The following is a 23599-nucleotide window of genomic DNA, read 5'->3' as shown; positions in this document are numbered from 1 at the left end:
TGAATGAGCTACGCATACGTGTCCGAAAGCGATACTGCTGTCCGAAAGCGGAGGATTTGACCTGCGCGCGCTAATCTTCTCATAAAATTATGAGGGTTTGGTCTATTGATTCGCGCTCTGGCACATCTTCCTGGCAGGGATTGGGCTTTCAAATGCGCCATAGGAAGCCAGAATCGGTTCGCTAGATTTGCTGTGCGAGCGTCCGAAATCGCAGAATGTCCGAAAGCCGAGGTCCTACTCTAGATGGGGCCCTCTTGCGAAGTCTCGTATCCCACTCGTCTGAGCCGTTGCGATGTTTGAAAAAGTCGTTATTGCGATACTAAACAAGTTTCTGAAGCCCTACGTAAAGAAATTGGACTCGTCAAAGTCAGCGTCTTGAAAGGCAAGCGAGCTTCGAGAGTTCAACGGCAGCAATTTCGCCAAATAACCGACGAATCTAGGCAACGTGGTCTTGACAGAGCTCGAAGTGAAGCCGAATGCACTGGTATGACTCTCCACTGTCCACCCTAACCTCTTCGAAGATCGGCCTTAGGACGATCTAAATCTTCCTGTGCGAGGCGGATTCCTTCGTAAGTGAAGCTTCTCTGTATTCACGCCTTGAATTCGCACTAGTATCTTCTTTTTTTTCGTAGAGAATCTGACTCTCAAGATTCCATGGCGATCCTTGTACACTGCACGCACCGTTGTTACGGTGAAAGACCTCTACCTTTTGGTTTCACCTGCCACCGGTAGCCTGCATAGTCTCTCAGCTGCTTTAGGTATCGGAAAGGTTTATTTTAGAGTTCAAGTATGACAAAGCGAAGGCAGAAAAGGAAGCAAAAGAGATACTGAAACAATTGCACAGCTCTTTCAACTCAACGAGTGCCACGGTTACCAAAATGAGGGAGTTCATCTTACTTGACAAGTGAAAAATCGATGAAGCAAAGGCTCGAAAGAACGGTGTCCACAGCTTGACACCAACTGTTAGACGTCAACAGCGCCGCGAGGAAAAACATCTTTGCTGCGGCAATAGCACAATCCGCTACAGCTAGATTTACTATGAGAAAGGAGACGATTGATCCTCTTCTCTGCTTGCACCTCCACGCAATGACAGCCGCATTGCAGATGACCGAAAGCGCACACATTGTGCAAACCGTTAAGCTGATCCACCTATTTGTTACGCTTTTATATGTTAGCCACGAGAAGAATTGCTGCGATGTATTGGGCGACGGAAACCGGACAAAGACGCTCTCGTTCGCGCACTGAGATAATTAAAGGGAACATATCAGACTTTTACGATCCGGGCTCGTGCAGAAACAGAGATCTTGACACTGACGCGACACTTGTGCTGTGGTTTTTGAGGCTACTGTACAAGACTTGAAATTAAAACAGAGGTGTGATTCGCCTGTGTGACGCAACGACGTTGACGTCACTGCACGATGCTGGCGGCTAGGCCTAGATTACTAGGCGAGAGAGAGTCGCAAAAATCCTTTTCTGGCAGTCTTTATCTAGTTTTGAGCACATCAAGTTTGGAGTTTATACACATTAAAACAGACCAGCATCAAACTGACTTTAAATCGTATAAATAAAGCTCTATATCTACGGCCGGCATATCCATGCACGGATAGTGTCCCAATACCAATGTAATATACCCAGCTACCCAGATGTATGGGTGCCCGACCGGGGCGATAAATCCCACATCGCCCTCGTGACCACTTATATCTCGATCGACCTCGTAAATATTATAACACCGTTGCAAAGCGCTAGATCAGTGTGCAGGGTCCCCGATGAGTAGGTAGGAGCGCGTTTAGGGTAGGTAGTTCAAATCTCTCTTGGATCACTTTTTTTACTTTTTTTTTACGAGGAGTTGTTATATATAACGGTATTGACTCAATTAATCAATTAGTATAACCGCCCTGTGGACCCATAACCGCCCTAGCATAACCGCCCTAAGCCGCCCTAGGGAGGTTATTGACCTCCCTAGGGCGGTTTACCGCTCTGTCGGCGCATCTGATCCTCCCACTCAAAGAGATAGAGTGCGTTAGCCAAAGACCATGCTAAGGAAGACTGAACGAGCGAAGACTGGACATTTCGTGACGCGTCTTCTGGGCTTTAGTTGGCTCTTTAGTCGACAGTTAGCACACGAACCGCAGGGAAGAAACCAAAAGTCCAGAGGGACGCCGACTCTTCGGTTGAAGCTTTCAATTCGCAACTGAACACGGAAAGGCCAACAATGTTCGATGTTTTTGTTACAACGCTGCTACTTGTCATCCTGCCTGAGGTGCGTGTTATAAAGTAGAGAGGTAAGAGGACACGATGTAGCAAAATGAATATTTTGACAGAGTGAGACGTTCGCCGAGTCGGCAATCTGCGACGAGCGCGATCTGGAGATAACCCTTATGTCTTATCAAAACACGTGGCCAAAAACTATATTTGGCGATCCGTGCTCTTTTCAAGAATGCAACAATTCCGTCAAAGTCTGCGTCAAGGAACTATCAAGCTGTTTTTTTCCGTCTTTTCTATTTGGCGACTCTATCACCTTTGGGTCGTCGCTTGGCAATATTTCCAATCCTATGTGTTTTGTACATCCTCGTCCCTGGACAGTACGGTATAAATGTGACTGGTCAATTCTTGATCTAATTCTAGTTTTGTGTAGGACCGCGTTAGCCTGAACATCACCGTTACAGAAGAAGATACCGGCAAACCAGTCGCGTTTCTAAATCGTATACTGCCGTTGGATCTGGGTCTTGACACCGAGAGCACCTTCAATGTTGTAGGCGGATACCAAAATGGAGTTAGATTAACAGTAGGCTGGCGGGTGCGCTGCTTTTCTAGAGACAACTCTTTTCCACTCAGAGTCACCTCAACAACAACTTTACCTCTCACAAATAGCAAAGCCAATTTGATGAATGTCGCCGTTGCTGTCATCGGTGGAATTATTGCCTTATTGATTGTTATTGTGTTGATTTGTGCATGTGTACATAGTCGCTGCGCATGCGCATGCAGCAGAGAAGCGTGTGCTGAATGTTGTGTTAGGCAGGCGGAGTTTTGTTCTCGCTATCAAGAATTTTTTCGATGTGCAGCAGAGTTTTTTCGTGATGTTCGCTTTGATTGATAATGCAAATGCGATTTACCTAATTTTCTGTGTTCCTTGCTGATTAAATCTTAGATAAATAGTTCGTTCTTTTGCCAACTGCCTTACCTGGCTGGGGTCTGGAAACCTAGCTACATTTCCCGTTCCGAAAGAAACGGGCAGTAGCGCACAGTAAATCCACTTCTATATGGTGTCTCGGTAACGGGTACGCCTAATACGTTCTTAGAGAGGTCTAAAATGATCCAGATGTTCAATAGCGGTTTACTGAGATCCATGCACTCAAAGTAGTGACAGGAGGTCACTGGTGTGATAAGAAAAACTGGCAGAGGCTTCGATAGTTTATTAATTAAGATCACCAGTAAGACAAGGTCACAAGAAATTTCATCCCATGCTCAATTAGTCTAAGCACTAACCTTCTTCTAGTATCCGTGGTCTGCGTGAGTCGAGGTCTAAATTTTGGGCTAGATACTCTGACCGTGTCTAAGTCAAATTCTTTCAATTACGTATCTATAGAGCGGTCCTAGATCTATTGCACTAAGAGCATCTGAAATCTCAGATGGGGTATAGTAGCTCATGCATTTGAGGTGCAATCTGAGCAAGCTAAACCTGCTAATAAACAATTAGAGATAGATGTAAATAATTAGTGCCTTGTCTCAGAAGCGCCTTCGTCGTCGTTTGTGAATCTTGTCGATGACGACTTTGTTTTCGCTCGAGATGCAGAATGAGACCCATTTGAAGGCATGTTTCATTCTTATCATGCTTGCTTCAGCTTGCGTTCTTAGCTAAGACCCGGATAAAACAATGGGTATCCAAGGATTGACAACGTTCGTGAAAACGTTTCCGAATGCGTGGAGTCGCGTCGAACTGACGCATACGGATCTGATAATCGACGGCAACAACCTGTTGCACTTCCTAGCATCCAAGGCGACGTTCGACTCGCGTTGCGGCGGCGAGTATCCCGACTTCTACAGAATGGTGTGCTCCTTTTTCGCCTCGCTGCGACGTAGCGCCGTGACGCCGCACATTCTTCTCGACGGCGTCGACAACGGCGACGAAAAGCTCGCGACGACGCAGCGCCGTCACATCGAACGAATGGCCGAAGCGAGTCGTCTCGTAAGCGCACGCGCAGCCCACCGCAGCAACGGCTTCTTCCCGCCACTCGTGCACCAAGTCTTTTTGAGAGCCGTCGCCGATTCGGACGTCGATGCGATCGTTTGCGATCACGAAGCGGACGTTCTCGCGATCGCTCGCGCGCGCCGCGACCGATGCCCGTTGCTCTCCAACGACAGCGATTTTTTCCTAGCCAATTTGCCCGCCGGCGTCGTACCCGTCGATTCTCTCGAATGGATTCGCGACGACGATCGGGGCCAGGTTGTCTATTGCACAATATTTCGACGCGACCTGTTTTTTGAGAGGGTTGGTCTCGAAGCCGAAGCTCACTGGCGACTCGGTCCGAAGTATGACGTCGGTCCGCTATTGGCTGTATTGCTGCAGAACGATTTGACTGATCCTGATCTACTTATTCCAGTTTATCGAAAATTCAAAATTGTCGGTGTTCGGCGGCGATTTCAAATTCGCGTCGTCATTGATCAGCTGAGAAAGTATGCCAACGTGCTCGAAGCCGAAATCGATATCTTGGGCTCTGAGAGTCAACTCCACGCGTGTCTTGTCGCAACGAAGGAGTTCTATTATGGTAGCGTCGAGCTAAATGAAACGGTGTCTAATGCACTTGGTTGGGACAGCTCACCGTTTCCTGAATGGGTGATTGCCTCTTTTCGCAGAGGCCGCTTCAGTCTTTTTGCCCTCCAAGCGGCTAGCTTGAGACGAGTTTTTCTTTTACCTCAAGTCGAAACAGTTGCTAGTCCGTGTAGTCATAACGCATCGCTGCACATACGACGTGCCCTTTATGATATTGCTGTGCCTCGTCGGCAGGACGGCGGTGTGGTGACTGTACAGGAACATCGACGTTGTGACAACGGAAACGACCCCGCGGTTGTTTCTATTGAAGTGCCTAGAAATCTTCCCCCTCTGTCTTGCATTCCATCATTGGATCGAAATGAAAGGCGTGATCATCTGATTCGGTGTATTGTCGGGGAATGGGATTGTGACATCGATCACATTGAACCGGAGGAATTTGTTTTGCCCGTGGTTACTCTCTTTTGCTGGGCGTATCAGTGTGAAGAGCAGCCTGCAGAGAATGTGATCCGAGCCTTTATTCTCTGCTTCACAAATTGTCATGCGTTGCTTAGAAAATGGGAACCAGTTCGGGATTTCCATAAACGAGAGCGACCAAAAGGATTAGTCAATTTTGATGACGGCTTGGCAACGGCCATTGCTCGATGGCAGGCTATTTTTTCGAGTTCATTGCACTTGAACGCTGTTCTAGGCCTCCCGTTACCCCAAGTAAACCCGGCGCGTTTTTTTGACGGTTTTCTCGTGCAGAGAGTGTATGCGGAGTGCAAAAAACACCAGGACTTTGTGAACAACTGCGAGCAAAAGGACTTGTTTGCGAGATTGTGGACGTTTATGGTTGAAAGCAAACCGGAGAGAAAAGAAATTGAAGTAGGGAACGAGTCTGAGTCATTATCTAATTTATCTTGTATGCAACCATCTCACGAAGTAAAGAAGAAGAAGAAGAAAAGGACGGTTGTGGCGGGAAGCAGGTTTGCTGGTCTCGAGATTGAAGCTGAGAGTAGTGAGGAGGAGGAGGAGGAGGGGGACGCGTCGTCGAACTGAGAAGCCACAAGCCATCAACTCCAATATTTTTTTAGAAAAAGAAACATACCGGTACTCGCATACGTCATACAGTACGTCACTTGCACAGCTAGAAAGACTCGGATAAAACATGGGTATCAAAGGCCTGACAGCGTTCGTCAAAGACTTTCCTAAAGCGTGGGAGAACTTTGAACTGACGCAGACGAAGCTGATTATTGATGGCAACAACCTCTTGTACTTCCTAGCCTCTAAGGCGACGTTCGACTCGCGTTGCGGCGGCGAGTATTCCGACTTCTATAAAATGGTGCGCTCCTTTTTCGCCTCGCTTGTTCGCAACGCCGTGACGCCTTGCGTCCTTCTCGACGGCGTCGACAACGGCGACGAAAAGCTCGCGACGACGCAGACCCGTCATGAAGAACGAATGGGCAAAGCGAGGAGCCTCGTAGGCGCACTCGCAGGCTACTCCTGCGACGGTTTCTTCCCGCCACTCGTACACCAAGTCTTTTTGAGAGCTGTCGCCAATTTGGGCGTGGATGTGATCGTTTGTGATCACGAAGCGGACGTCATCGCCATCGCTCGCGCGCGACGCGACCGATGCCCGTTGCTCTCCAACGACAGCGATTTTTTCCTAGCGAATTTGCCCGACGGCGTTGTGCCTATCTATTCTCTCGAATGGATTCGCGATGACGATCGGGGCCAGGTTATCTATTGCCAACGGTTTCAACGCGACCTGTTTTTCAAGAGTGTTGGTCTCGAGTCCGAGGCTCACTGGCGGCTCGATCCAAAGTATGACTTTGGTCCACTTTTGGCTGTACTCTTTCAGAACGATTTGACTGACGCCGATCTTCTTATCCCAATTTATCAAAAGCTTGGGGTGGGGCGGCGGCAATTTCGCGGCATCATTAATAAGCTCAGAAAGAAGTATGCTACCGTGCTCGATGCCGAAATAGATATCTTTGGCTCTGAGGGTCAACTCCACGCGTGTCTTGTCGCAACGAAGGAGTTCTATTATGGTAGCGTCGAGCTAAAGGAAACGGTGTCTAGTGCACTTGGTTGGGACAAATTACCATTTCCTAAATGGGTGATTGCCGCCCTTCGCAGAGGCGACTTCAGTCTTTTTGCCCTCCAAGCGGCCAGCTTGAGACGAGTTTTTCTTTTACCTCAAGTTGAAACAGTTGCTAGCCCATGCAGTCATAACGCATCGCTGCACATACGACGTGTCCTTTATGATATTACTGTGCCGCGGAGACGGGGTGGCGGTAAGGTTACCGTAGAAGAACATCGACGTCGGGACAATGGAGAGGATCCCGTGATTGTTCCCGTTAAAGTACCTAGAAATCTTCCTTCTCTGTCTTGCATTCCTTCGCTGAGTCAAAGTGAAAGGCGGGCCCATCTGATTCGCACTATCGTCGGGGAATGGAATTGTGACATCGATTACATTAAACCTGTGGAATTTGTTTTGCCTATGGTTACTCTCTTTTGCTGGGCGTATCAGTGCAAAGAGCAGCCAGCCAAGAATGCAATCCGAGCTCTTCTTCTCAGTTTCACAAATTGTTATGCGTTGCTTAAAGATTGGAAACCGTCTCGTGAATTTCATAAAAGAGAGCGACCAAGAGGATTGATCAATTTTAATGACGGCTTGGCAACGGCTATTGCTCGATGGCAGTCTATTTTTTCTAGTTCATTGCACCTGAACGCTGTTCTACGCCTCCCGTTACCCCAGGTAAACCCGGCGTACTTTTTTGACGGTTTCCTGGTGCAGAGAATGTACGCGAAGTGCAAACAACACAAGGACTTTTTGAGCAATTGTAAACAAAGGGACTTGTTTGAGAAAATGTGGACGTTCTTGGTAAAAAACAAACCGGAGAGGAAAGCTGGGAGCAAGACTGAGTCATTGTCTCCTAGACGACCATCTGCCAAAATAAAGAAGAAGCAGAAGAAAAAGATGGTTGTTCAGGGAAGCAGGTTTGCTTGTCTCAAGATTGAAGGTGAGAGTAGTAGTGAAGACGATTAGGGAACTGAGGAAGATGACATCAAAGTTGAATTGAATGTTCTGCCCAAGTCAGTGCTTTTTAGTTTTGAAGAGTTTTTTTCTGGTGCTTCTTTGCTAGCGCCAGACGCTGTTTCATCATTTTCATGAACCCATCTATCCCTATTTGTATCTCTTTTTGTATTATATTTATGTCTATCAAGCAGAGATTAGTACAGTATTTGGGAACTCTGTAGGAGAAATAGAGTGAGGAGTATTTAGTCTAGCTGACCCTCGTGCGCTAAAGAAGCAGGAAAATCTGGAAAGTTTCGTCTGAGTCGTCGCTATGTTTGAGAAAGTCGTTATTGCAATACTAAACAAGTTTCTGAAGCCCTACGTAAAGAAATTGGACTCGTCGCATCTCAAAGTCAGCGTCTTGAAAGGCAAGCGAGCTTCGAGAGTTCAACGACACCGATTTCGCTAAACAACCGACGAATCTAGGCAATGTGGTCTTGACAGAGCTCGAAGTGAAGCCGAATGCACTGGTATGGCCCTCCACTGTCCACCCTAGTAACTTCTTCGAAGATGATTAGATTCTGCCTTAGGACGAACTAAATCTTCCCGTGAGAATTCGAGGCGGATTCCTTCGTAAGTGAAGCTTCTCTGTATTCACGCCTTGAATTCGCACTGGTGTCTTCTTTTTTTGTAGAGAATCTGACTCTCAAGATTCCGTGGCGATCCTTGTACACTGCACGCACCGTTGTTACGGTGAAAGACCTCTACCTTTTGGTTTCACCTGCCACTGGTAGCCTGCATAGTCTCTCAGCTGCTTTAGGTATCGGAAAGGTTTATTTTAGAGTTCAAGTATGACAAAGCGAAGGCAGAAAAGGAAGCAAAAGAGAAAAAGAAAGACCAGCTGGAACAGATTGAGGACAAAAAGCGATTTGAGGAGGAGGGTAAGAAATAGACAAGGAGCACATCTCTTCATCTGTTCGATGATTTCTGCAGGATTTCTAAAGGGAGAAAAAAGTGGCAAATTTATTGAAAAGGTTGTAACGCAAATTGTGAAAAATTTGGAAGTGAGTTATATTGGCGATAAGAGGGGTTCGTTTAGTCAATCATTTTTTGTAGCTCCTAATCGAAAACGTTCACGTTCGTTACGAAGACAATGTATGCAAAGAATTTATCAAGGCGTGTAATAATTGCTATATATATTTTCCAAAGGTATCTGATCCGGATCATTCGTTTGCCTTTGGTGTCACTTTGGAGGAAATTTCCGTAAAGACAACGGATTCAGATTACGTTGAAAAAGTGATAAAGGGATCGGTGGACCAAATCTACAAGGTACCGTTTTTCTCTGGAACGCACATGGCGTCTACCTTGTTTCTATTACCATGAAACATTTTGAAACGGTCTTTCCTCTTGTAGCTTTTAAAACTGAAGTGTTTGGCCATCTATTGGAACCCAAGTCCACAACAGATGGCTGATCTGCCATTAGATGAATGGAAGGCAGGTTACTACGTGGGCGTGTTTTACTGTTTAGATTTATATCAATAGAGAAATCTTTTTAATGGAATTGCAAGGCGAGACAGCAGTCTCCCTAAAGAAAATCAGTACGGTGAGTAAACCATACGTTAGTATGCGAGAGAAGTGACTTGTCTTTGCTTTAGTATTGGCTCCTTTGACTTCGACAGCAGAGCTCATGCTGAACAACAAGCCTGGAGTAGACATGAGCGTACCAAGAGTAGGATGAAGCTTATCTTTACGAATAATAAATAAATAAATAAATTAGGTGCTGCTAAATTTTGTTGTGGAACAAATCAGTCTTCACCTTTCTCGGAGACAGGTAAAGGCACGAGCATTATTGTGTCATCCTTTGGTATATCAGATATTAGTTTCTTCAAATACTGCACCTTCTTGAAAATTTTGACATGATGGTGCTCAATCAGAAATACATCAAGTACAAGGCTCCAGGACGCCCAAGAGGCAAAGAGAACGTTCGCCTCTGGTATCCTATTAGTCAATATGTCTTTGGGTCTTAACTAATTATATAAACCTTAGGTGGAAGTACGCCTTCAATGCTGTTCTTTTTGAAGACGTTCGCAGGCGATCGAGAATGTGGTCATGGAAACACATTCGCAATCATCGGTTTGTTTTGTCATCTCCCTTACCGTTATTTTTGACTCTTTCTTTTCCAGACGCCAAGCCAAGTCATACAGATATCTCTACCTAAGAAAACTTTTAGGGAAACGCTATGAGAAGGATCAACTCGAGGTAGGGAATTTCCGTCGAAGTCATTTCCCCCACAGCAGATTCTTTCAATGCAGGAGCTGGAAGATCGCTTGGATGTTTACAATATTACCCTTGCAAGGGGTCTAACGGAAGCGGATGTAAGTACTTAATTAATTAAGGATTGGCCAATGCCCTTGACGCATGCAGGCTCGAAAACGCCAAGAGGAAAAGGCTGCAGCGAAAGCATCCAAGACGAAAAAGAAGGGCTTTTCACGTCTGTTTCAAAAGAAGACTGATAAAGGGGTTGTGACCGTGGCTGAAGTTGCTGGTGAGGAGAATCTCGCCACGTTTTTTTAGTGCGTCTATCTGTTCCCATCAGGAGAAACAATTGAAATCTCTGAGACTGAAAAGAAAAGGCTTTTTGAGGCCATCGGCTACAGCGACGATTCATCTATTGCAGAATTTCCCAAAGAGGTATAATAAGATGTATCTTATTTTTTTTCAATTTACTGAATACTGGGTTTCTCTGTCAGTACGTTGAGATCAAGTTGAAGTTCAAACTAGCATTTCTCGTGGCATCCGTTGAAGGAAACAACGGCTGGTTAGTTTGGCCCACCCTTCCCATCCTGTTTTAGGTAGACAGCAAAATTTTAGTACCCTTGTCAATGCTAAGCTGGTCGGAACGGAAACAAGTGTTGAATTAAGGCCATCAGCTAAGGGAATCAGGTGGGCAGTGCTTTTGTTTTATGAAGAAGGCTTGCACCTGTCCAATGTTAGTGTTCACGCGTCTGCGTCTACTTTGAGCGTATTTGGCGTGGATGTTGAAGGGTTTGTTCCGGTCCTACTGCAGCCGAGGCTTTTAGAACCGGGTAGAGTTTTTTGTGAGTGTTTTTTGACTTGTTAGCGTTAGCTCTTACAGGTCAGTCACTCGTTTCTGTGAGCTTTGAAGTCAATCCACTCAGTCAGGAGAACGTAGATAACAAATTGAGGGTCGAACTTCAACCTTCAGATATAACAGTGGACATGGTAGAAAGCCCATAAGATTGGGTTTTTTGAAATCACAATTCGGCTGCGTTTTGCATCTAGCCCACTATCAACGCTCTTATTTCTGCTTTTCAGCTTCCAGAAAACATTCAGCTAGAAACGTAGTTTTTTCAGTCCTAATATTGTAACGTACCTGATGTCTGCTTCTTTAGAATGTTTTCTGCTGCTCGCGATCAGTTGAGTCATCTGAGAGAAGGTGGCCAAGCATCGCTTCAGCAGGCTCTCGATCAGCGCAGTGTACCCTATTCCTCGACGTTTCATTCCTTTTAGCAAAACAGTTATTTATTTTTAGCTTTTTGACGTGGCTATTCAAGGACGCTCCTCTTGCTTCATTCTTCCAGAGAATGGTCGACTGACCGAGTAATCGCTCTAATGTTGATGGCTTTGCTATTTCTGCAATGCAGCCTGAGCTAGGTCTTCAAACATTGTCGTCGTTGACTTGGGACAATTTTCTATCAAGTCCCAGTTGCAAGAAGAGCTTCCTGAGGTACGTTTTATTGCAAATAAACTTACGCTGCATGTTTGCCTCTGTGCTTTAGAACGCATCGCAGCAGCAACTCGGCGATCAAGCGTACGACGTGTTCACTCTGGATGTGACCGAAATTTCTGCATTTGTAGCTCCCACGAGTACGAGTTGCATCTCTATAGTTGTACTTGGAACCTCACTTACACTTACACTATTTCTTATTATCAGGATCGGTGTGGGAGGATTCTAGGCACTTGCCTGCATCACCACTCTACCTGATTCAGCCTCTTGGGCTTGAGTTGATTCTGAGGAAGTCTATTGTGCCAAACGACACTCGCTTACCCAAGTTCGTGCTTAGAGCAGAATCTATTTCTAATGTAATCGATATATGACGTTGTATCAGAGTTACGTTGGCTGCAGTTTTGCCTGCAATTGAATTCTCTCTCTCGGACAAAAAGATTCAGACCATGATCAAGGTGATAGCGAAATCCAGGCATGCAAATGATACACTCTGTACGGTTTTTAGATTGCTGAGAGTTTGCCTCTTCCGGAACTGGCAAGAAAGCCAACAAAGGCAAGTCTTGCTTCTTCCTTTCAACTTTATAGTACACGAATTCTTTAGTCAACTTCAAATGTGGATGCGGGTGCTCAACTGCCTTCTCTAACGCAATTGGGCGTGTCGGCGTCCAAACTTGACCTGGCGTCGTTGGGAGAAAAGGATGATTTGCCTGATTTAGAACTTGAAGACTCTCTCGAAGACGCAGTAGTAGTGAATGAAGGCGAAAGTGACCGCACAGTTGATTCAGAGGAGAAACCTGAGACGAACTTCGTACAATTTGTCGGCAGTTTTGTACTTGAGAAAATTACCGCCGTCATGTCAGAGGAAAGAGGAGGAGAAACGAAGCCAGTGTGCGATTTTAGCCTGAAATCCGCAAAAGCTTCAGTTTCAATGAGAGCGTGGGACTTGGTTGTTGAATCCTCGGTCGGACCACTCGCTCTGAGAGACAATGGCGGGACAGGTAGGCGTCGCGAGCGAGAGTGATGGAGCTTAGTAGCAATTTAGTCTTTTTTTAGATAAGAATGTGGAACTCTTGACCTGTAGTCCTGACGCTCAGCTCCTGTCTCTGAAATTTGTCAAAGTTAGTAGTAATACGAAGAATGTTTGCTCAAATTTTTTCTCTAGACTAAAGTTTCTTCTCCTGAACTTCGTATTCTAAACGAAGTGGTCGCCACTGTGTCACCGCTTGACATCACCGTTGAAGAAGATAGTCTTCATCGTCTCATCGACTTTTTCACGAGAATTGTACCGCAACGATCAGTTCTTTCAGAAGTGGTGCAAGAGAAAGCTCCTGAAGGGCTAAAATTGAAAGGCAAGTCAATGATTTTGAAGTACGCGAGAAGCCCACTGATTTTATAAAGCAGGCTTTTCCTCTAAAGAGACCAAAGCCGTCTCTTTATCGCTGGAAGCATCTCTTAAGGAATTAGGCCTTGTGATCATGTCCGGGAGTAGAAATCTAGGAGAACTGCACGTTCAAGGTTAGACCAGCTGCACTGGACAGAGATGTCAAATATTCGTGACGCAAACTTGCAGAAATTGAGGCAGACGTGAAGGTCAAAACCGATCTTATTGATACGACGATCAGGTAGAGAGTTGGTACGATGAACGCGTCTGGCACTCAATCCAATTTGACTTCTTAACAGTGTGAGGGATTTCTTTGTCGTTGACGGGGCTGAAAACACGAAATACAAAAAGGTTGAAAGAACATCATTACTTAGATTATAATTCGTGCTACGTTTGTAACTGTAGATCGTTCAAATCGCCGACGAGTCCGACGAACTCTTCAATGCCAAAGTCAGAAGCATTTAATGCTAAATGACAAGGCTTTTCTATTTGTTTCTGCAGGTCCGCGTTTACAACCGTGATAACAAGGACCAGATGCTCGATTTGGACTGCGCTGACGTAGAAGTGAAGTTGGATGGCGCGGCGCTCAGAGTCGTTTTCGTCAATACGTTCGTACAAGACCTAATGGTAAAAATCACGATATTTTTAATTAATTACGTTGGAGACAGCGCCTTCGTAGTTGATACTGTAATGTGCCCAATCTTGTGCCCCGTTTTTTATTTATTGTACAAGGAACGGTCTAACCGAGAGAATTTCTGCATTCCGTTAATTGGCAGTTTGGTTTTCATCTGAAAGCTTCTGTGCCTCCATGGATCATAGTTTTGACTAAGGCTCGAATTTTTTAGAACTTTGCTTTGGGATTTAAACCCAGTGACAGTGTGATTGAAACTGCCAAACAAAAGGCAGCAAAAGTGGCATCTGCGGCGAAAGATAAGGTGGGCTTTGAGTTTCCACGTCTCTTCACTCGTGCCTATGTCTTTTTCTCCAGATGAAGGACAACATCAACACTCGCATCAAATTTGATATTCGGCTTGCTGCACCTTGTATTATTGCTCCAAGAAGCAGTTGTAGCGATGAGCGATTGGAAGCTAATTTGGGACGAATTGTATTGACGAATCGTTTTACTCACAAAGAATCTCCTTCCTCTTCCTACAAGGTCCTGGTTGACTCTCTCGAAGTCAATTTAACCCGATTAGAATTGACGAGGTACAATAGCGCGACTCTCTTTTTGCAAGCGCCGCGACTAGTCTTTTTCGTTTAGGAGAGGCCATCCTTCGGGCACTGATGTTACGGTTGTCAGTCCAATGGAGCTCGGTGTTTCTGTTCACCGGTGTCTGTCGTCTCGTCACGAAGGCCTTCCCCTAGTCTCCGTCAAAGGAAATTTACCGAAAATCGAAGTACGATATTGCACTTTACCGCGTAGTCGTTCGGATTGGTAAATGTATGCTGTTTAGATCAAAGGAGGAAAGGAAGAAATCGACTTTGTGTTCGCCTTTTTGGAAGAGAATATTAACCTGAAAGAAATGCAGCAGAAAAAAGCAGCAAAGACAGGTACTGTGGTATCATTCATGACTCTAGTCTATGAACTATGAACGTCTCCTAAAATCTAGTTCCTGTCGAAATCGCGACTCGGGAGACGTCCGTTCAAGCGCTTCCTGAGAAGTCTCTGGACGTCAAGCATTCCTTCGCCTTTCAGGATACAATTGCTGACGTACGCTTTGAACTTCCCGAGGTACCAAAGATCATCCCAGAAGACGAAAGTTCTACATAAGATGCGCTTCAGGTGTCGGTGGCTGTCTTGACTGATCGCAAGCTGTGGCTTCATTTTTTTATCAAGTCTGTAGCAGCCTCTGTACAAGTTGAAGACGAGCACGTTGGACTGGACGCTTCTCTAAGAATGATCTCGCTGCTTGACTATTCCGTACAAGGCAAGTATACCCTGGCGCTTTTTGTCTGAACGTTTCCGACTATCTTATGCAGTGGAGTCTGGAGAACTTCTCAACGTAGTTGTCTCACAGAACGAAACAGAACTGATTCGATTTCGTCTGAGAAAAGTGAAGGACGTTTTTTGGGCTATTCTATCATCGATGGCGTTTTCTACAGATCGATCCCGCGTCTTCTCGCTTTGTGACCGACTTCGCTTCGACCGAAATTGAAATGGCATTGAACGTCACTTCTCTCAATGTGAATCTTCACGAGACAACGATTCTCAAAGCGCTCAAATTTATCGACGGTTTGGATCTCTCCAAGTCAGTAGGACGTATCTTGCTGTGGGTAGTAAAAGTGCATATTTTGTTATAGAGCTCCGCCGCCGCCTCTTCAGGTGCCATCTGCCACCGTTCAAATATTGCCTCTTCCACTTGAAAAGCCGCCCTACGTGAAATTGAAGATGGACGCGAAGTTGAATAGACTAGGCATTTCTCTGATGTCGAGAAAAGCGCTATTGGCCGACTTGTCGGTCATTGATCCTTCTGTTCATTTGGAAGAAACTTCAGAAGGGAACCTGTCTCTTCAAGCGAAACTGGAAGACCTGGTGCTTAATGATTCTAGAGATGGAATGGAAGGAGGAGTCACAAGGTCCTGAAGACAATGATCACGTGTGTATATTTAGCAATGTTAATTGTCTTTCAGGATCATCAGTCGAATTGCCGGGACAAGGAACAAGTTTCTGGTTGAACTAGATTATGCGAAGCCCGTTCATGGCGAGCGTTTAGGTGCGGCTTCCTTGTGAGTCACGAAAGGATTATCTATCTCTTTTCTTAGTCTCTGCATCTCTCAACGATTTTCACATTGCCGGCGCTGTCGATTTTTTCCTGCATACCTCCTATTTTGTCAAGACGCTCATCTCTCGCGGCGTTTCGGAAAAGCTCAAGATAATCGCCTTAGAAGCACTAGAGCGTCTCCGGCTATCGCCCAAGTCAATCGCATTCAAAATCAATAACATGAAGCTGTTTCTATTGGAAAATGCAACTAGTCGTAAAACACGTGCGGTCATAGCCAAAGTAAGAATTCATAGGACGTCTCTCGAATTTTCCGACAGACGTGTATTCTTGAGTTTGGTGCGGCGGGGCGCTTTCACAAAGCCGATGCTAAGAGTCAAAAGTTTCTACTAACTGTGCCAGACTTTTCCGTGCACACCTGCTTCTATCACGAACAAGCCACACTGTCGTCTGAGGTGAGAAAAGGAATTTGATCAATTTGGTTACTTATTATGGCTTTTTAGATTGTGAGTCCTCTGAGCGTAAAATTTGTTCACTCTTTTGATCGCGAGACGAAAGAGAAAAAGATCAGCGTTGAAACGTCCGCTCTAACTGCGTCCATTAGTCCACACACAGTGCACATCTTTTTGAACATTGTCAAGGGTGGAAAAGCAACGTGGAAGGTAGGACTGTCAGCAGGTGGAGACATCGATTTTTTGTCAACACCGCTATTTGCTTAGGACTTGGTACCGCGTCCCGACGAGGAAGTGACTGTGATAGAAACGTGTCCGATTGACTTGTGGGACTCCAAGCCCGTCGACGAGAGCAAGTGGTACTGCCAGTCAGGTCGGTGAATGTTGCATCCACTCTAGTGCTGCATTACTATTATCACTTTCTGTTGTTTATAAAAGATGCTTCTTTTGAAGCTCGCATTGCTGGGAAAGGGGTCTTCAATCAAAAAGCCAATGTGATGGAGCGGCACAGGAGAGCGCTTGACAAGCGGGAAAATGTTTTCTCCTCTCAATCTGCAGTGTCTGAATGTGCAATTGAAAAGGCCAGTGAAAGGCTCGCTCGCTTTTAGGGCTTCGAATACATCTTTCTTTTTAATTTTAGATGCTCATTGAGATTGAACGCTTAGACGTCAAACTAGAAAATGAAAGCAAAGGCTGGTTTTATCCAGTTATAGCTCTTAGTGGCAGTGCCAGTGCGGAACTGAACAACTGGTCTAACGAGGTGAGTAGAAGGCTTTCACGGCGTCTCCGAACGCCGCAGTCGAAGCATTTAGAGTAGGCTGAGAATATTCGTTCAATTTTTCTAGCTCGTCTGCGATGCGTTTCTCGCCTTAGAATTGTCCTATTTTAACGATCGCGTTGCCGTTTGGGAGCCCATTCTCGAACCTGTTCCAATGTCGCGATTCAAATACAGTCGCTGGAAACTTCTCGTCAACGTGAGAAAACACCAGAGAGAAACGGAAACAGCAATTCCCGATGACGTCTCTGTCGCGCCGATTTCCGAAGAGGACGAGGCAAGTGAAGTCGATAGTATGGGCTCGACGACAAGCACGAACGCGGACGTGAGTGTGCCTCCGGCGGCGACCGCTCTCTCCGTATCGTCAAGCGATCCACTGGAACTGACTATTACGAAAACGGGCCTTGACGTCATTCAGAAGCTAATCAGAGTCAGACGAAACGTTTGCACAGAATATCTTGTTTAGTGCTAGATTTTCAGGCGTGGACCGAACAAGAACAAAATCCCAATGAGCTTTCTTGTGCTAAAAGCTTGCCTCCGTATTTGATTGAGAACAAGGTATAGCTCAAAAATTTGTCCTTCATTTTCTCCACCTTTTTTGTTTAGACTGGACAGCAGATAAGAGTTCTTCCCGGGAACACGTTTTCTTTTCTGGTCAGTGGAACGCTATCTCCACTATAAAAAGTTGTGCATCAAACTTCATCGGTTTAGAATGATTCAGGTGAGCGTGGTTTGGACATGGAAGACGGCACTTCGTGTCCTCTCTACTACGAATGCGACACGCGAGGCGACGTTGAAGTTCTCAGCAAGACGTTTGACGCCGATTGCGAGAGTCTCTATGTGAAAAAGGATCATTTCATTAGCATCAAGGTGTGTGGAAGACCATGAGTCGCTTCTAGTATTGTTCATACTGTATTTGCAGATCGAACCCTTTGCGGAACTCTCGGATGTACCTGTGTCTAAGACTGGCCAGCTGCTGTACATTCTCTCTGCGCCTGAGGCACAAACCTTATCCTTTAGAATAGCTTATAGTGTTGGTGATGTTTTCTTTTCAGCGTGTCGCTCTGGTGTGCGAAATTGAACTAGTAGAAACGCAAAAAATAATCAGAATCCGGTCCGCTCTTAAGGTTTGGTATATAGTGTTTGTTTCTTTGTTTCTTTGCACTGCTAGCTCCCGTCTCGTCTGATTAGATTCAAAACAACCTGCTCCTTGATGTTGATGTATACGTCAATGGTTCGAACGAGCCGGCTATTCAACTAGGTTGTTCGGAATGGTACTACGTGCCTCTCTTTGATGCGTCCACGAGCAGTTTTTCAATCACTCCAACGGGTTTTGGGTAAGTCGCACCGTTCGATGAAGACTCGTTTTATGGTACTCGACTTCCAAGGTATCGGTGCAGCGAGAAATTCAGCTGGAAAAGTGAGACTTCGGCTTCTCCGTGGAGGCGACGTTGCGTTGTTTGTAGTTCGAGTTCCGACAATATTCCCGAATATGTAACTCGTGTAAGTTCACGTGCAGACTCTTTACTTGTGCTGCTGCACGACGTTCTTTTAGTTGGTCACAGAACCTGAAACGTTTATCAATTTCAGCAAGATTCCGCGGGAAGTGCCTCATCATACTATGAACCTTTACGTGCCTTTAGTGCTGCACAATTGTCTTCCTCGAGAGCTACTAGTTCGCGCTGAGGTGGTAACAGTTGTTAGACGGATTTTGTTAATGAATTTCTATAAATAAGGGCGTGCAAGCCGATTTCATGTTAACTGGCGGCGAAAAGGAGCACTACAATTCACTTCGAGTTGACGCAGAGAGAGGCTTTACCTTGGTCTTCGTGATAAATGACGATTTGGGATTCGAGTGGAGAGGAGACGCTACGCTCAATCCCAACAATAAGTCTGACCTGATTCATTTGCAGTTGACTTCAAAATCGTCAGAGGAAAAACCGATGTCAATGGTAAAGTAGCTGAGATTAAATTTAATATGTATACAGTCTATTTTGAGTTTATATACTAGATGTTTGGTATTCGATTGTTGGTTACGAAGTCAGTAGAGGCCTACATCTACGCACCCTATTGGATAGTGAATAAGACGAGATCGATTCTTCAGTACATGGTAAGTTGATGCAGCCCGCTTATTTGAATTCAATCGACGGTGTATTGTATACCTCAGAACTTTAGTGCATGCATGAATGCAGATGACATACATATCTGTAAGGCGTAGAGTTCCCTGCATGCATGAGTGTCGCGTAACATGTCGCCGACTGTTTAGAAATGTCTATTTATGAATCTGTTTCTAGGCTAATGGTGCATCGTACAGTATGACTCAAAAATCAACTAACGATGCTCTTTTATTTGGCTTTCCGAAACCAGGCTCCAAGCAGAAGGCGAGAAAGAGAGAAATCGTTTATTACCTTCTACGAAAATCTGCTTCCTTACCTTTTATCAGATTCGTCTTAAAGTGTGTGAATCCGAATGGTCAAAATTGTTTTCCATTGATGCAGCGGGAAGCGGAGGCAATATCAAGTGCAAGAAAGGCGATCAAATTTATGAGGTGATTATTTCAATTCGAATTAAGGGTCAGTTAGGGAAATTGTGTGATTCAGATCGGACTTCAAGTGAGATTGACACGCTTCGGATTGAGTCGAATCGTCGCATTCTTGCCGTACCAGATTGTAGTCAACAAAACAAACGTGAGATTTCGCCTACTGTATAAAGTTATATATAAGCGTCTGTTCAGGAAAAAGTCATTTTGTACGAAGATGGCAAAACAGAGAACGTTGAGGCTGGAGAAGTTTGTCTAAAAGAGCTTGCAACTTATATTTACCGATCCTTCGCCGTTTTAGTGGATACCTTATTGGACCAAGGGCAGGTCGGGTCTAATGTCTTTGAAACTCGGGTCAGAGAGCGAGCCGGAATCTTGCAAGTTCGCCTTCAACAAAGCTCAATCAACTCTATTGAAATTAGAAGGAACTGTGGGTCTATTCTGTGCATGTTTTTTTTTCCGCTAAAGCTTTTCTTTCTACAGGTTCGAGGAGTTCACGTTCAAGTGGAAATCTCCGATTCGTCATCAATCATCACTTTCATGCCTTACTTTGTCGGCTCGTCTCCTGTGCGCCTTGAAAATCGCCTGCAGGAAGACATCCCCGTGACCGTATTTCAAAGGTTAGATCGTGCATGTCACGTCGTATTCCGGCCGAATATTGGCGCTCAGAGACGAAGAAAGCGCCGGCGTCTGCGTCAACAGCGGGACCAGTCAAATGTTTACTTGGTCGAATCCGAACGGAAAGCGCGTTTTCTGCTGGAAATTTCATTCATTTTCAGAGCGTCTATTTTGCAATGATCTAAAACAGGTAAGGATTTCTCCACTTCGGCATAGTTCTTCAGCAATCATCTTCTTTGTGGGTACAGGATTCGAGAGGAAAAATGTCGTTTTCAAAGCGCGATGATAACACTGTCTACTGCGCTTCCTTTCTAGACGGGCTTCAACGGGTATATCTTTTTACCGACAATAAATCGGAAGTGTTCAAGGCCACTGAAGTAGGGTTAACTCGGTCGGAATAACTGTTACCTAATTGGTGTGCTATTTAGACTGACCACATTGAGCAGCCCGACTTTGAATTGAACGTGTCGTTACCCAGCGTTGGATTGTCATTGGTCGATGATTGGCAATCAAAAACCGTGGCTTATGTTGGCATTACCAGGTACGTCACCTCGTTTTGGAGTAAGAAAATGCAGGTTTTGTAATTCGGCTTGCATCTAGCTCCAATGTTACGTGGGAATTCAAGCCTGAGAAGAAAAAGCATTTTCAAAAAGAAAGCGGCGAACTGTGTCTGAAGCTCGAGGCTGTCTACAACGATCCATCGAAAGCCGGAGGCTTGGGTCTCGCGGTAAGGCTTCTTCGTTGCAGTTGGTCGCACATTAGGCTGCATTTCTCTTTAGGTTGATTTCAGCAATCCTAGTGACCTCAAATTGATCAAACCTAAAGCTGGGTCGCTGAAAAGGACTCAATACGACGGAATCTCGTTTCAGTGTAGTCTATCGCCTCACCACGTCTTCCTGCACGGAATCATAAATCGAATACAGGTAAGAGATTTATGTGAGAGAGGAAGAGAAAGTGTATCAAAAATTATCTTCCAGATTGACAATCAGATGAATCAGAAAGTTTTTCCTGTTGTATTCAATCCTGTTCCTCCTCCAAGATCAGTAGCAGGTAAACCTAGAACTCAGTCTCATCCTAACCCAATAATGATTCCCCTGTTAGCTCCAAAGCCTTTTGTTGAAGCGAGCATGGTCTTCAGCAGAACGGAAGCGTCAAATGCGCGCCAGATCAAGTACAGTAGTAGTCTTTAGCCTTATTGGATCGTTTCTTCTTTTAAGAATTCGCACCTTTAGGTACCTAATGGTTTTGGTCCAGGAAATGGCCGTCCGCGTCGACATGGGCTTCATTGGCTCTCTTATAGATCTCTTTACGCCCGAACGTGGGGACAGAAAATCAGGCCAACTACACGTACGACATGCGTGCATGTGTACAATTTTTACCTAACCTGCATTCGCCTTAGACTACGCGTTTTCAGAAGGATCTTGAAATAGTATCGAGAAGCATTCCGGAAACATTAAAATTGAAGGTTCGTTAGGGAAGTTGAGTCGCTGCTCTAGGTTGATCGATTCATTTTCTGCAGGCTATTAGTCAAGACCGACGTATTTATATCGGTTTCCTTCATCTCTCTCCGGTCAAGGTATTGATTTGTTTTTTTGTCCGTTCTCTCCATCTTTTGTTCTAGATTCACGTGAGTTTTTCTATTGATTCTTCTGGGATGAAAGCGGAGGAGAGCCGTCAGATCAGACTACCAGTCGATTTTGTCAAATTTCTTCTCAAATCTATTGGGATAGCACTCACCGATGTCGAAGACGTAGAACTGAGGTAAATACGGTATGCGTGCGGTAGCTATGACCACGGCTTTCTCGTGAAGATTGGCTTATTTTGAGTTGACTGGTCAGTCGCGGACCAAGCAGCAACTGATACACGGAATTCGGAAGCACTATACGACTCAAGTAAAGCCATGGGCCTAAATCGCTGTACGTGTTTACCTCTGAATCGTTTTGTGCGTAGGCTATCAAACAAACATACGCGCTCATACTTGGCTTGGACGTCATTGGAAATCCATTTGGACTAGTGACCGACATCAAAGATGGCGTGTTTGACTTGTTTTACGAACCGTACCAGGTACAATTGAGAATTTTTTCCGACTTTTGCACACCCTCAACTTCTGTGCACAGGGAGCTATTCAAGGACCTCGTCAGTTTGCTGTAGGAGTTGCCTACGGTTTCCAGAGTCTTGTGAGCCACACCGTTGGTATATCGCATACACAGATGAATCCTTTCCTGTACTTTTTGTCTCACCGCCGCTTTCTTTTGCTTTAGGCGGCGTTTTTGGTGCCGTATCACGTGTGACAGGTACTCTTGGAAAAGGCCTGGCTACTCTCAGTCTCGACGACGAAGTGATAAAGGAAAGGGCGCAGGCGAAGAAGCCCAAAGACGTCAAGGAAGGCGTTGCAAAGGGAGCTCGAGGTTTTCTGAAGGTGATCGTTAAGAATGTAGTAGCTATTCATTGGTATAGTAAATGATTTTGTTCTTAGGGATTTGTTGGTGGCATTACCGGCATTGTGACTAAGCCCGTTCAAGGCATTGTCCGCCCAATGCCCCTTGGTAATATTAATTTCAGCATTTTTGAGCAGGTGCCCAAAGTGAAGGAGTGGAAGGGTTTTTCAAAGGCGTCGGCAAGGGATTGCTAGGCGTCGTGGCTCGCCCTGTTGGCGGCGTCGTCGACTTTGCGACGAGTACCTTTCAAGGAATAAGCAAGTACTCTCTGGCAGTAGCAATTGAATTAGCACTTTTCTACATCTTCTCTCTCTTCTAACAATAGGACAGCTGATTTAGAAAAAGTGGTTTGTTTTCAACGTCCTGCACGATTTATTAATCAGGACAAGGTCAGACGCGTCGATGATGCGTTTTCATTAAAACGTCTTTCGTTTTGTTCTTTAGATCATTCGTCCTTACTGTACGCATTCTGCTACAGGAAATGATATTCTTCAAGTGAGATCAATTCTCGTATTCTGACTATATACTAGATCATTGAATAATTTACTAAAGGTCGTTGATGGAGGAGATTTCGCTTCAGACATCTACTTTGCTCACGTTTTCACTAAACCGAAAACTGTTCTTCTTCTTACCAATAGGTGGGGGTGGTGCATGGGAGGGAGATGTTTCTCTGCAAGTGACTGTTTTACTCTAACTAGACACTTGATATTTTCCGAAGAAAGCTTTCTTCAAGGTGGCAAACAGAAGTCAATCTTTTTTACTCCACTTGCAGAAATAGAGAAAATCTTTGCAACAGCCAAGGGGACTCTGATAATACAGCTCAAGGTAACTTGTAGCCTCTTTGACTTTTCCGAACATTGGGTGTAGTAAGTTCTCTTTATTCAAGGTGATCAAGAAATCATTGTTTGGTAAGCCAGAAGGCCAGACAAGAAAGGAGTACCCAGTGCCAAACGAGGGTGTTCGTAACGTAAGCCCTTTCGCGAATGGATGTGCAACCGCTGATTTATTTTCTATATAGTACGCTATTGCGAAGACGTACAAAGCCATTAAACTTTTTGTGCCCAGCGGTTTCTAAGGTTTTTGTATTCTCTTCAATTAAATCTTTTGCGTTTTGAAGTGAAGCAGAAAGCGTTTTGCTCCAGTCATGCTACTCCAT

The 23599-nt window shown here is 45.1% G+C and overlaps 3 protein-coding genes and 2 long non-coding RNA genes across 5 annotated transcripts; all 5 read left to right on the top strand.

The window, feature by feature from the left end:
* Positions 1–429: 429 nt before the first annotated feature.
* Positions 430–1322, top strand: LOC136184634 (uncharacterized). Its single transcript, XR_010669398.1, has 3 exons — positions 430–569; positions 633–728; positions 781–1322. It is a non-coding gene; the product is annotated as an uncharacterized lncRNA (long non-coding RNA).
* A 709-nt stretch (positions 1323–2031) lies between these two features.
* LOC136184349 (uncharacterized) lies at positions 2032–3148 on the top strand. Its single transcript, XR_010669345.1, has 3 exons — positions 2032–2260; positions 2322–2582; positions 2636–3148. It is a non-coding gene; the product is annotated as an uncharacterized lncRNA (long non-coding RNA).
* Positions 3149–3874: 726 nt separating this feature from the next.
* Positions 3875–5809, top strand: LOC136184752 (protein asteroid homolog 1-like). Its single transcript, XM_065971714.1, has one exon. The coding sequence runs from the start codon at positions 3875–3877 to the stop codon at positions 5807–5809; it is 1935 nt and encodes a 644-aa protein (XP_065827786.1).
* Positions 5810–5917: 108 nt separating this feature from the next.
* LOC136184753 (protein asteroid homolog 1-like) lies at positions 5918–7978 on the top strand. The gene has a single exon (XM_065971715.1). It carries the CDS (start codon positions 5919–5921, stop codon positions 7800–7802), a length of 1884 nt encoding a protein of 627 aa, XP_065827787.1. The 5' UTR covers position 5918; the 3' UTR covers positions 7803–7978.
* Positions 7979–8066: 88 nt separating this feature from the next.
* Positions 8067–23559, top strand: LOC136185401 (intermembrane lipid transfer protein VPS13A-like). Its single transcript, XM_065972516.1, has 94 exons — positions 8067–8200; positions 8259–8302; positions 8363–8405; positions 8467–8562; positions 8615–8713; positions 8766–8836; positions 8889–8927; positions 8982–9101; positions 9186–9266; positions 9315–9375; positions 9428–9501; positions 9550–9603; positions 9653–9765; positions 9819–9905; positions 9956–10031; positions 10085–10147; positions 10197–10317; positions 10369–10463; positions 10523–10590; positions 10644–10715; positions 10767–10858; positions 10909–11015; positions 11076–11134; positions 11186–11270; positions 11326–11393; positions 11448–11520; positions 11573–11660; positions 11728–11845; positions 11903–11975; positions 12026–12073; positions 12122–12518; positions 12574–12638; positions 12683–12869; positions 12922–13035; positions 13091–13142; positions 13201–13252; positions 13307–13351; positions 13403–13528; positions 13747–13836; positions 13890–14107; positions 14163–14298; positions 14356–14452; positions 14512–14633; positions 14685–14829; positions 14882–14955; positions 15005–15150; positions 15203–15478; positions 15533–15615; positions 15665–15903; positions 15957–16076; positions 16125–16283; positions 16341–16446; positions 16512–16654; positions 16714–16833; positions 16919–17278; positions 17329–17406; positions 17455–17502; positions 17560–17718; positions 17771–17848; positions 17904–17975; positions 18040–18185; positions 18237–18351; positions 18404–18535; positions 18585–18800; positions 18860–18958; positions 19143–19229; positions 19292–19396; positions 19449–19535; positions 19583–19636; positions 19689–19817; positions 19871–20007; positions 20057–20195; positions 20254–20382; positions 20434–20546; positions 20606–20732; positions 20785–20928; positions 20983–21055; positions 21107–21176; positions 21238–21352; positions 21405–21470; positions 21525–21581; positions 21627–21766; positions 21816–21897; positions 21956–22069; positions 22123–22198; positions 22267–22424; positions 22482–22527; positions 22581–22704; positions 22769–22832; positions 22888–22938; positions 22996–23081; positions 23142–23268; positions 23330–23410; positions 23462–23559. Exons 1-94 carry the CDS (start codon positions 8104–8106, stop codon positions 23516–23518), a joined length of 10038 nt encoding a protein of 3345 aa, XP_065828588.1. The 5' UTR covers positions 8067–8103; the 3' UTR covers positions 23519–23559.
* The last annotated feature ends 40 nt before the right edge of the window (positions 23560–23599 follow it).

Source organism: Oscarella lobularis, chromosome 3 (genome assembly GCF_947507565.1).
Source record: "Oscarella lobularis chromosome 3, ooOscLobu1.1, whole genome shotgun sequence".
In the NCBI taxonomy this organism is placed as follows: domain Eukaryota; kingdom Metazoa; phylum Porifera; class Homoscleromorpha; order Homosclerophorida; family Oscarellidae; genus Oscarella; species Oscarella lobularis.
The sequence above is the reverse complement of the archived record's forward strand: the minus strand, read 5'-3'. Positions and strand labels throughout refer to the sequence as shown.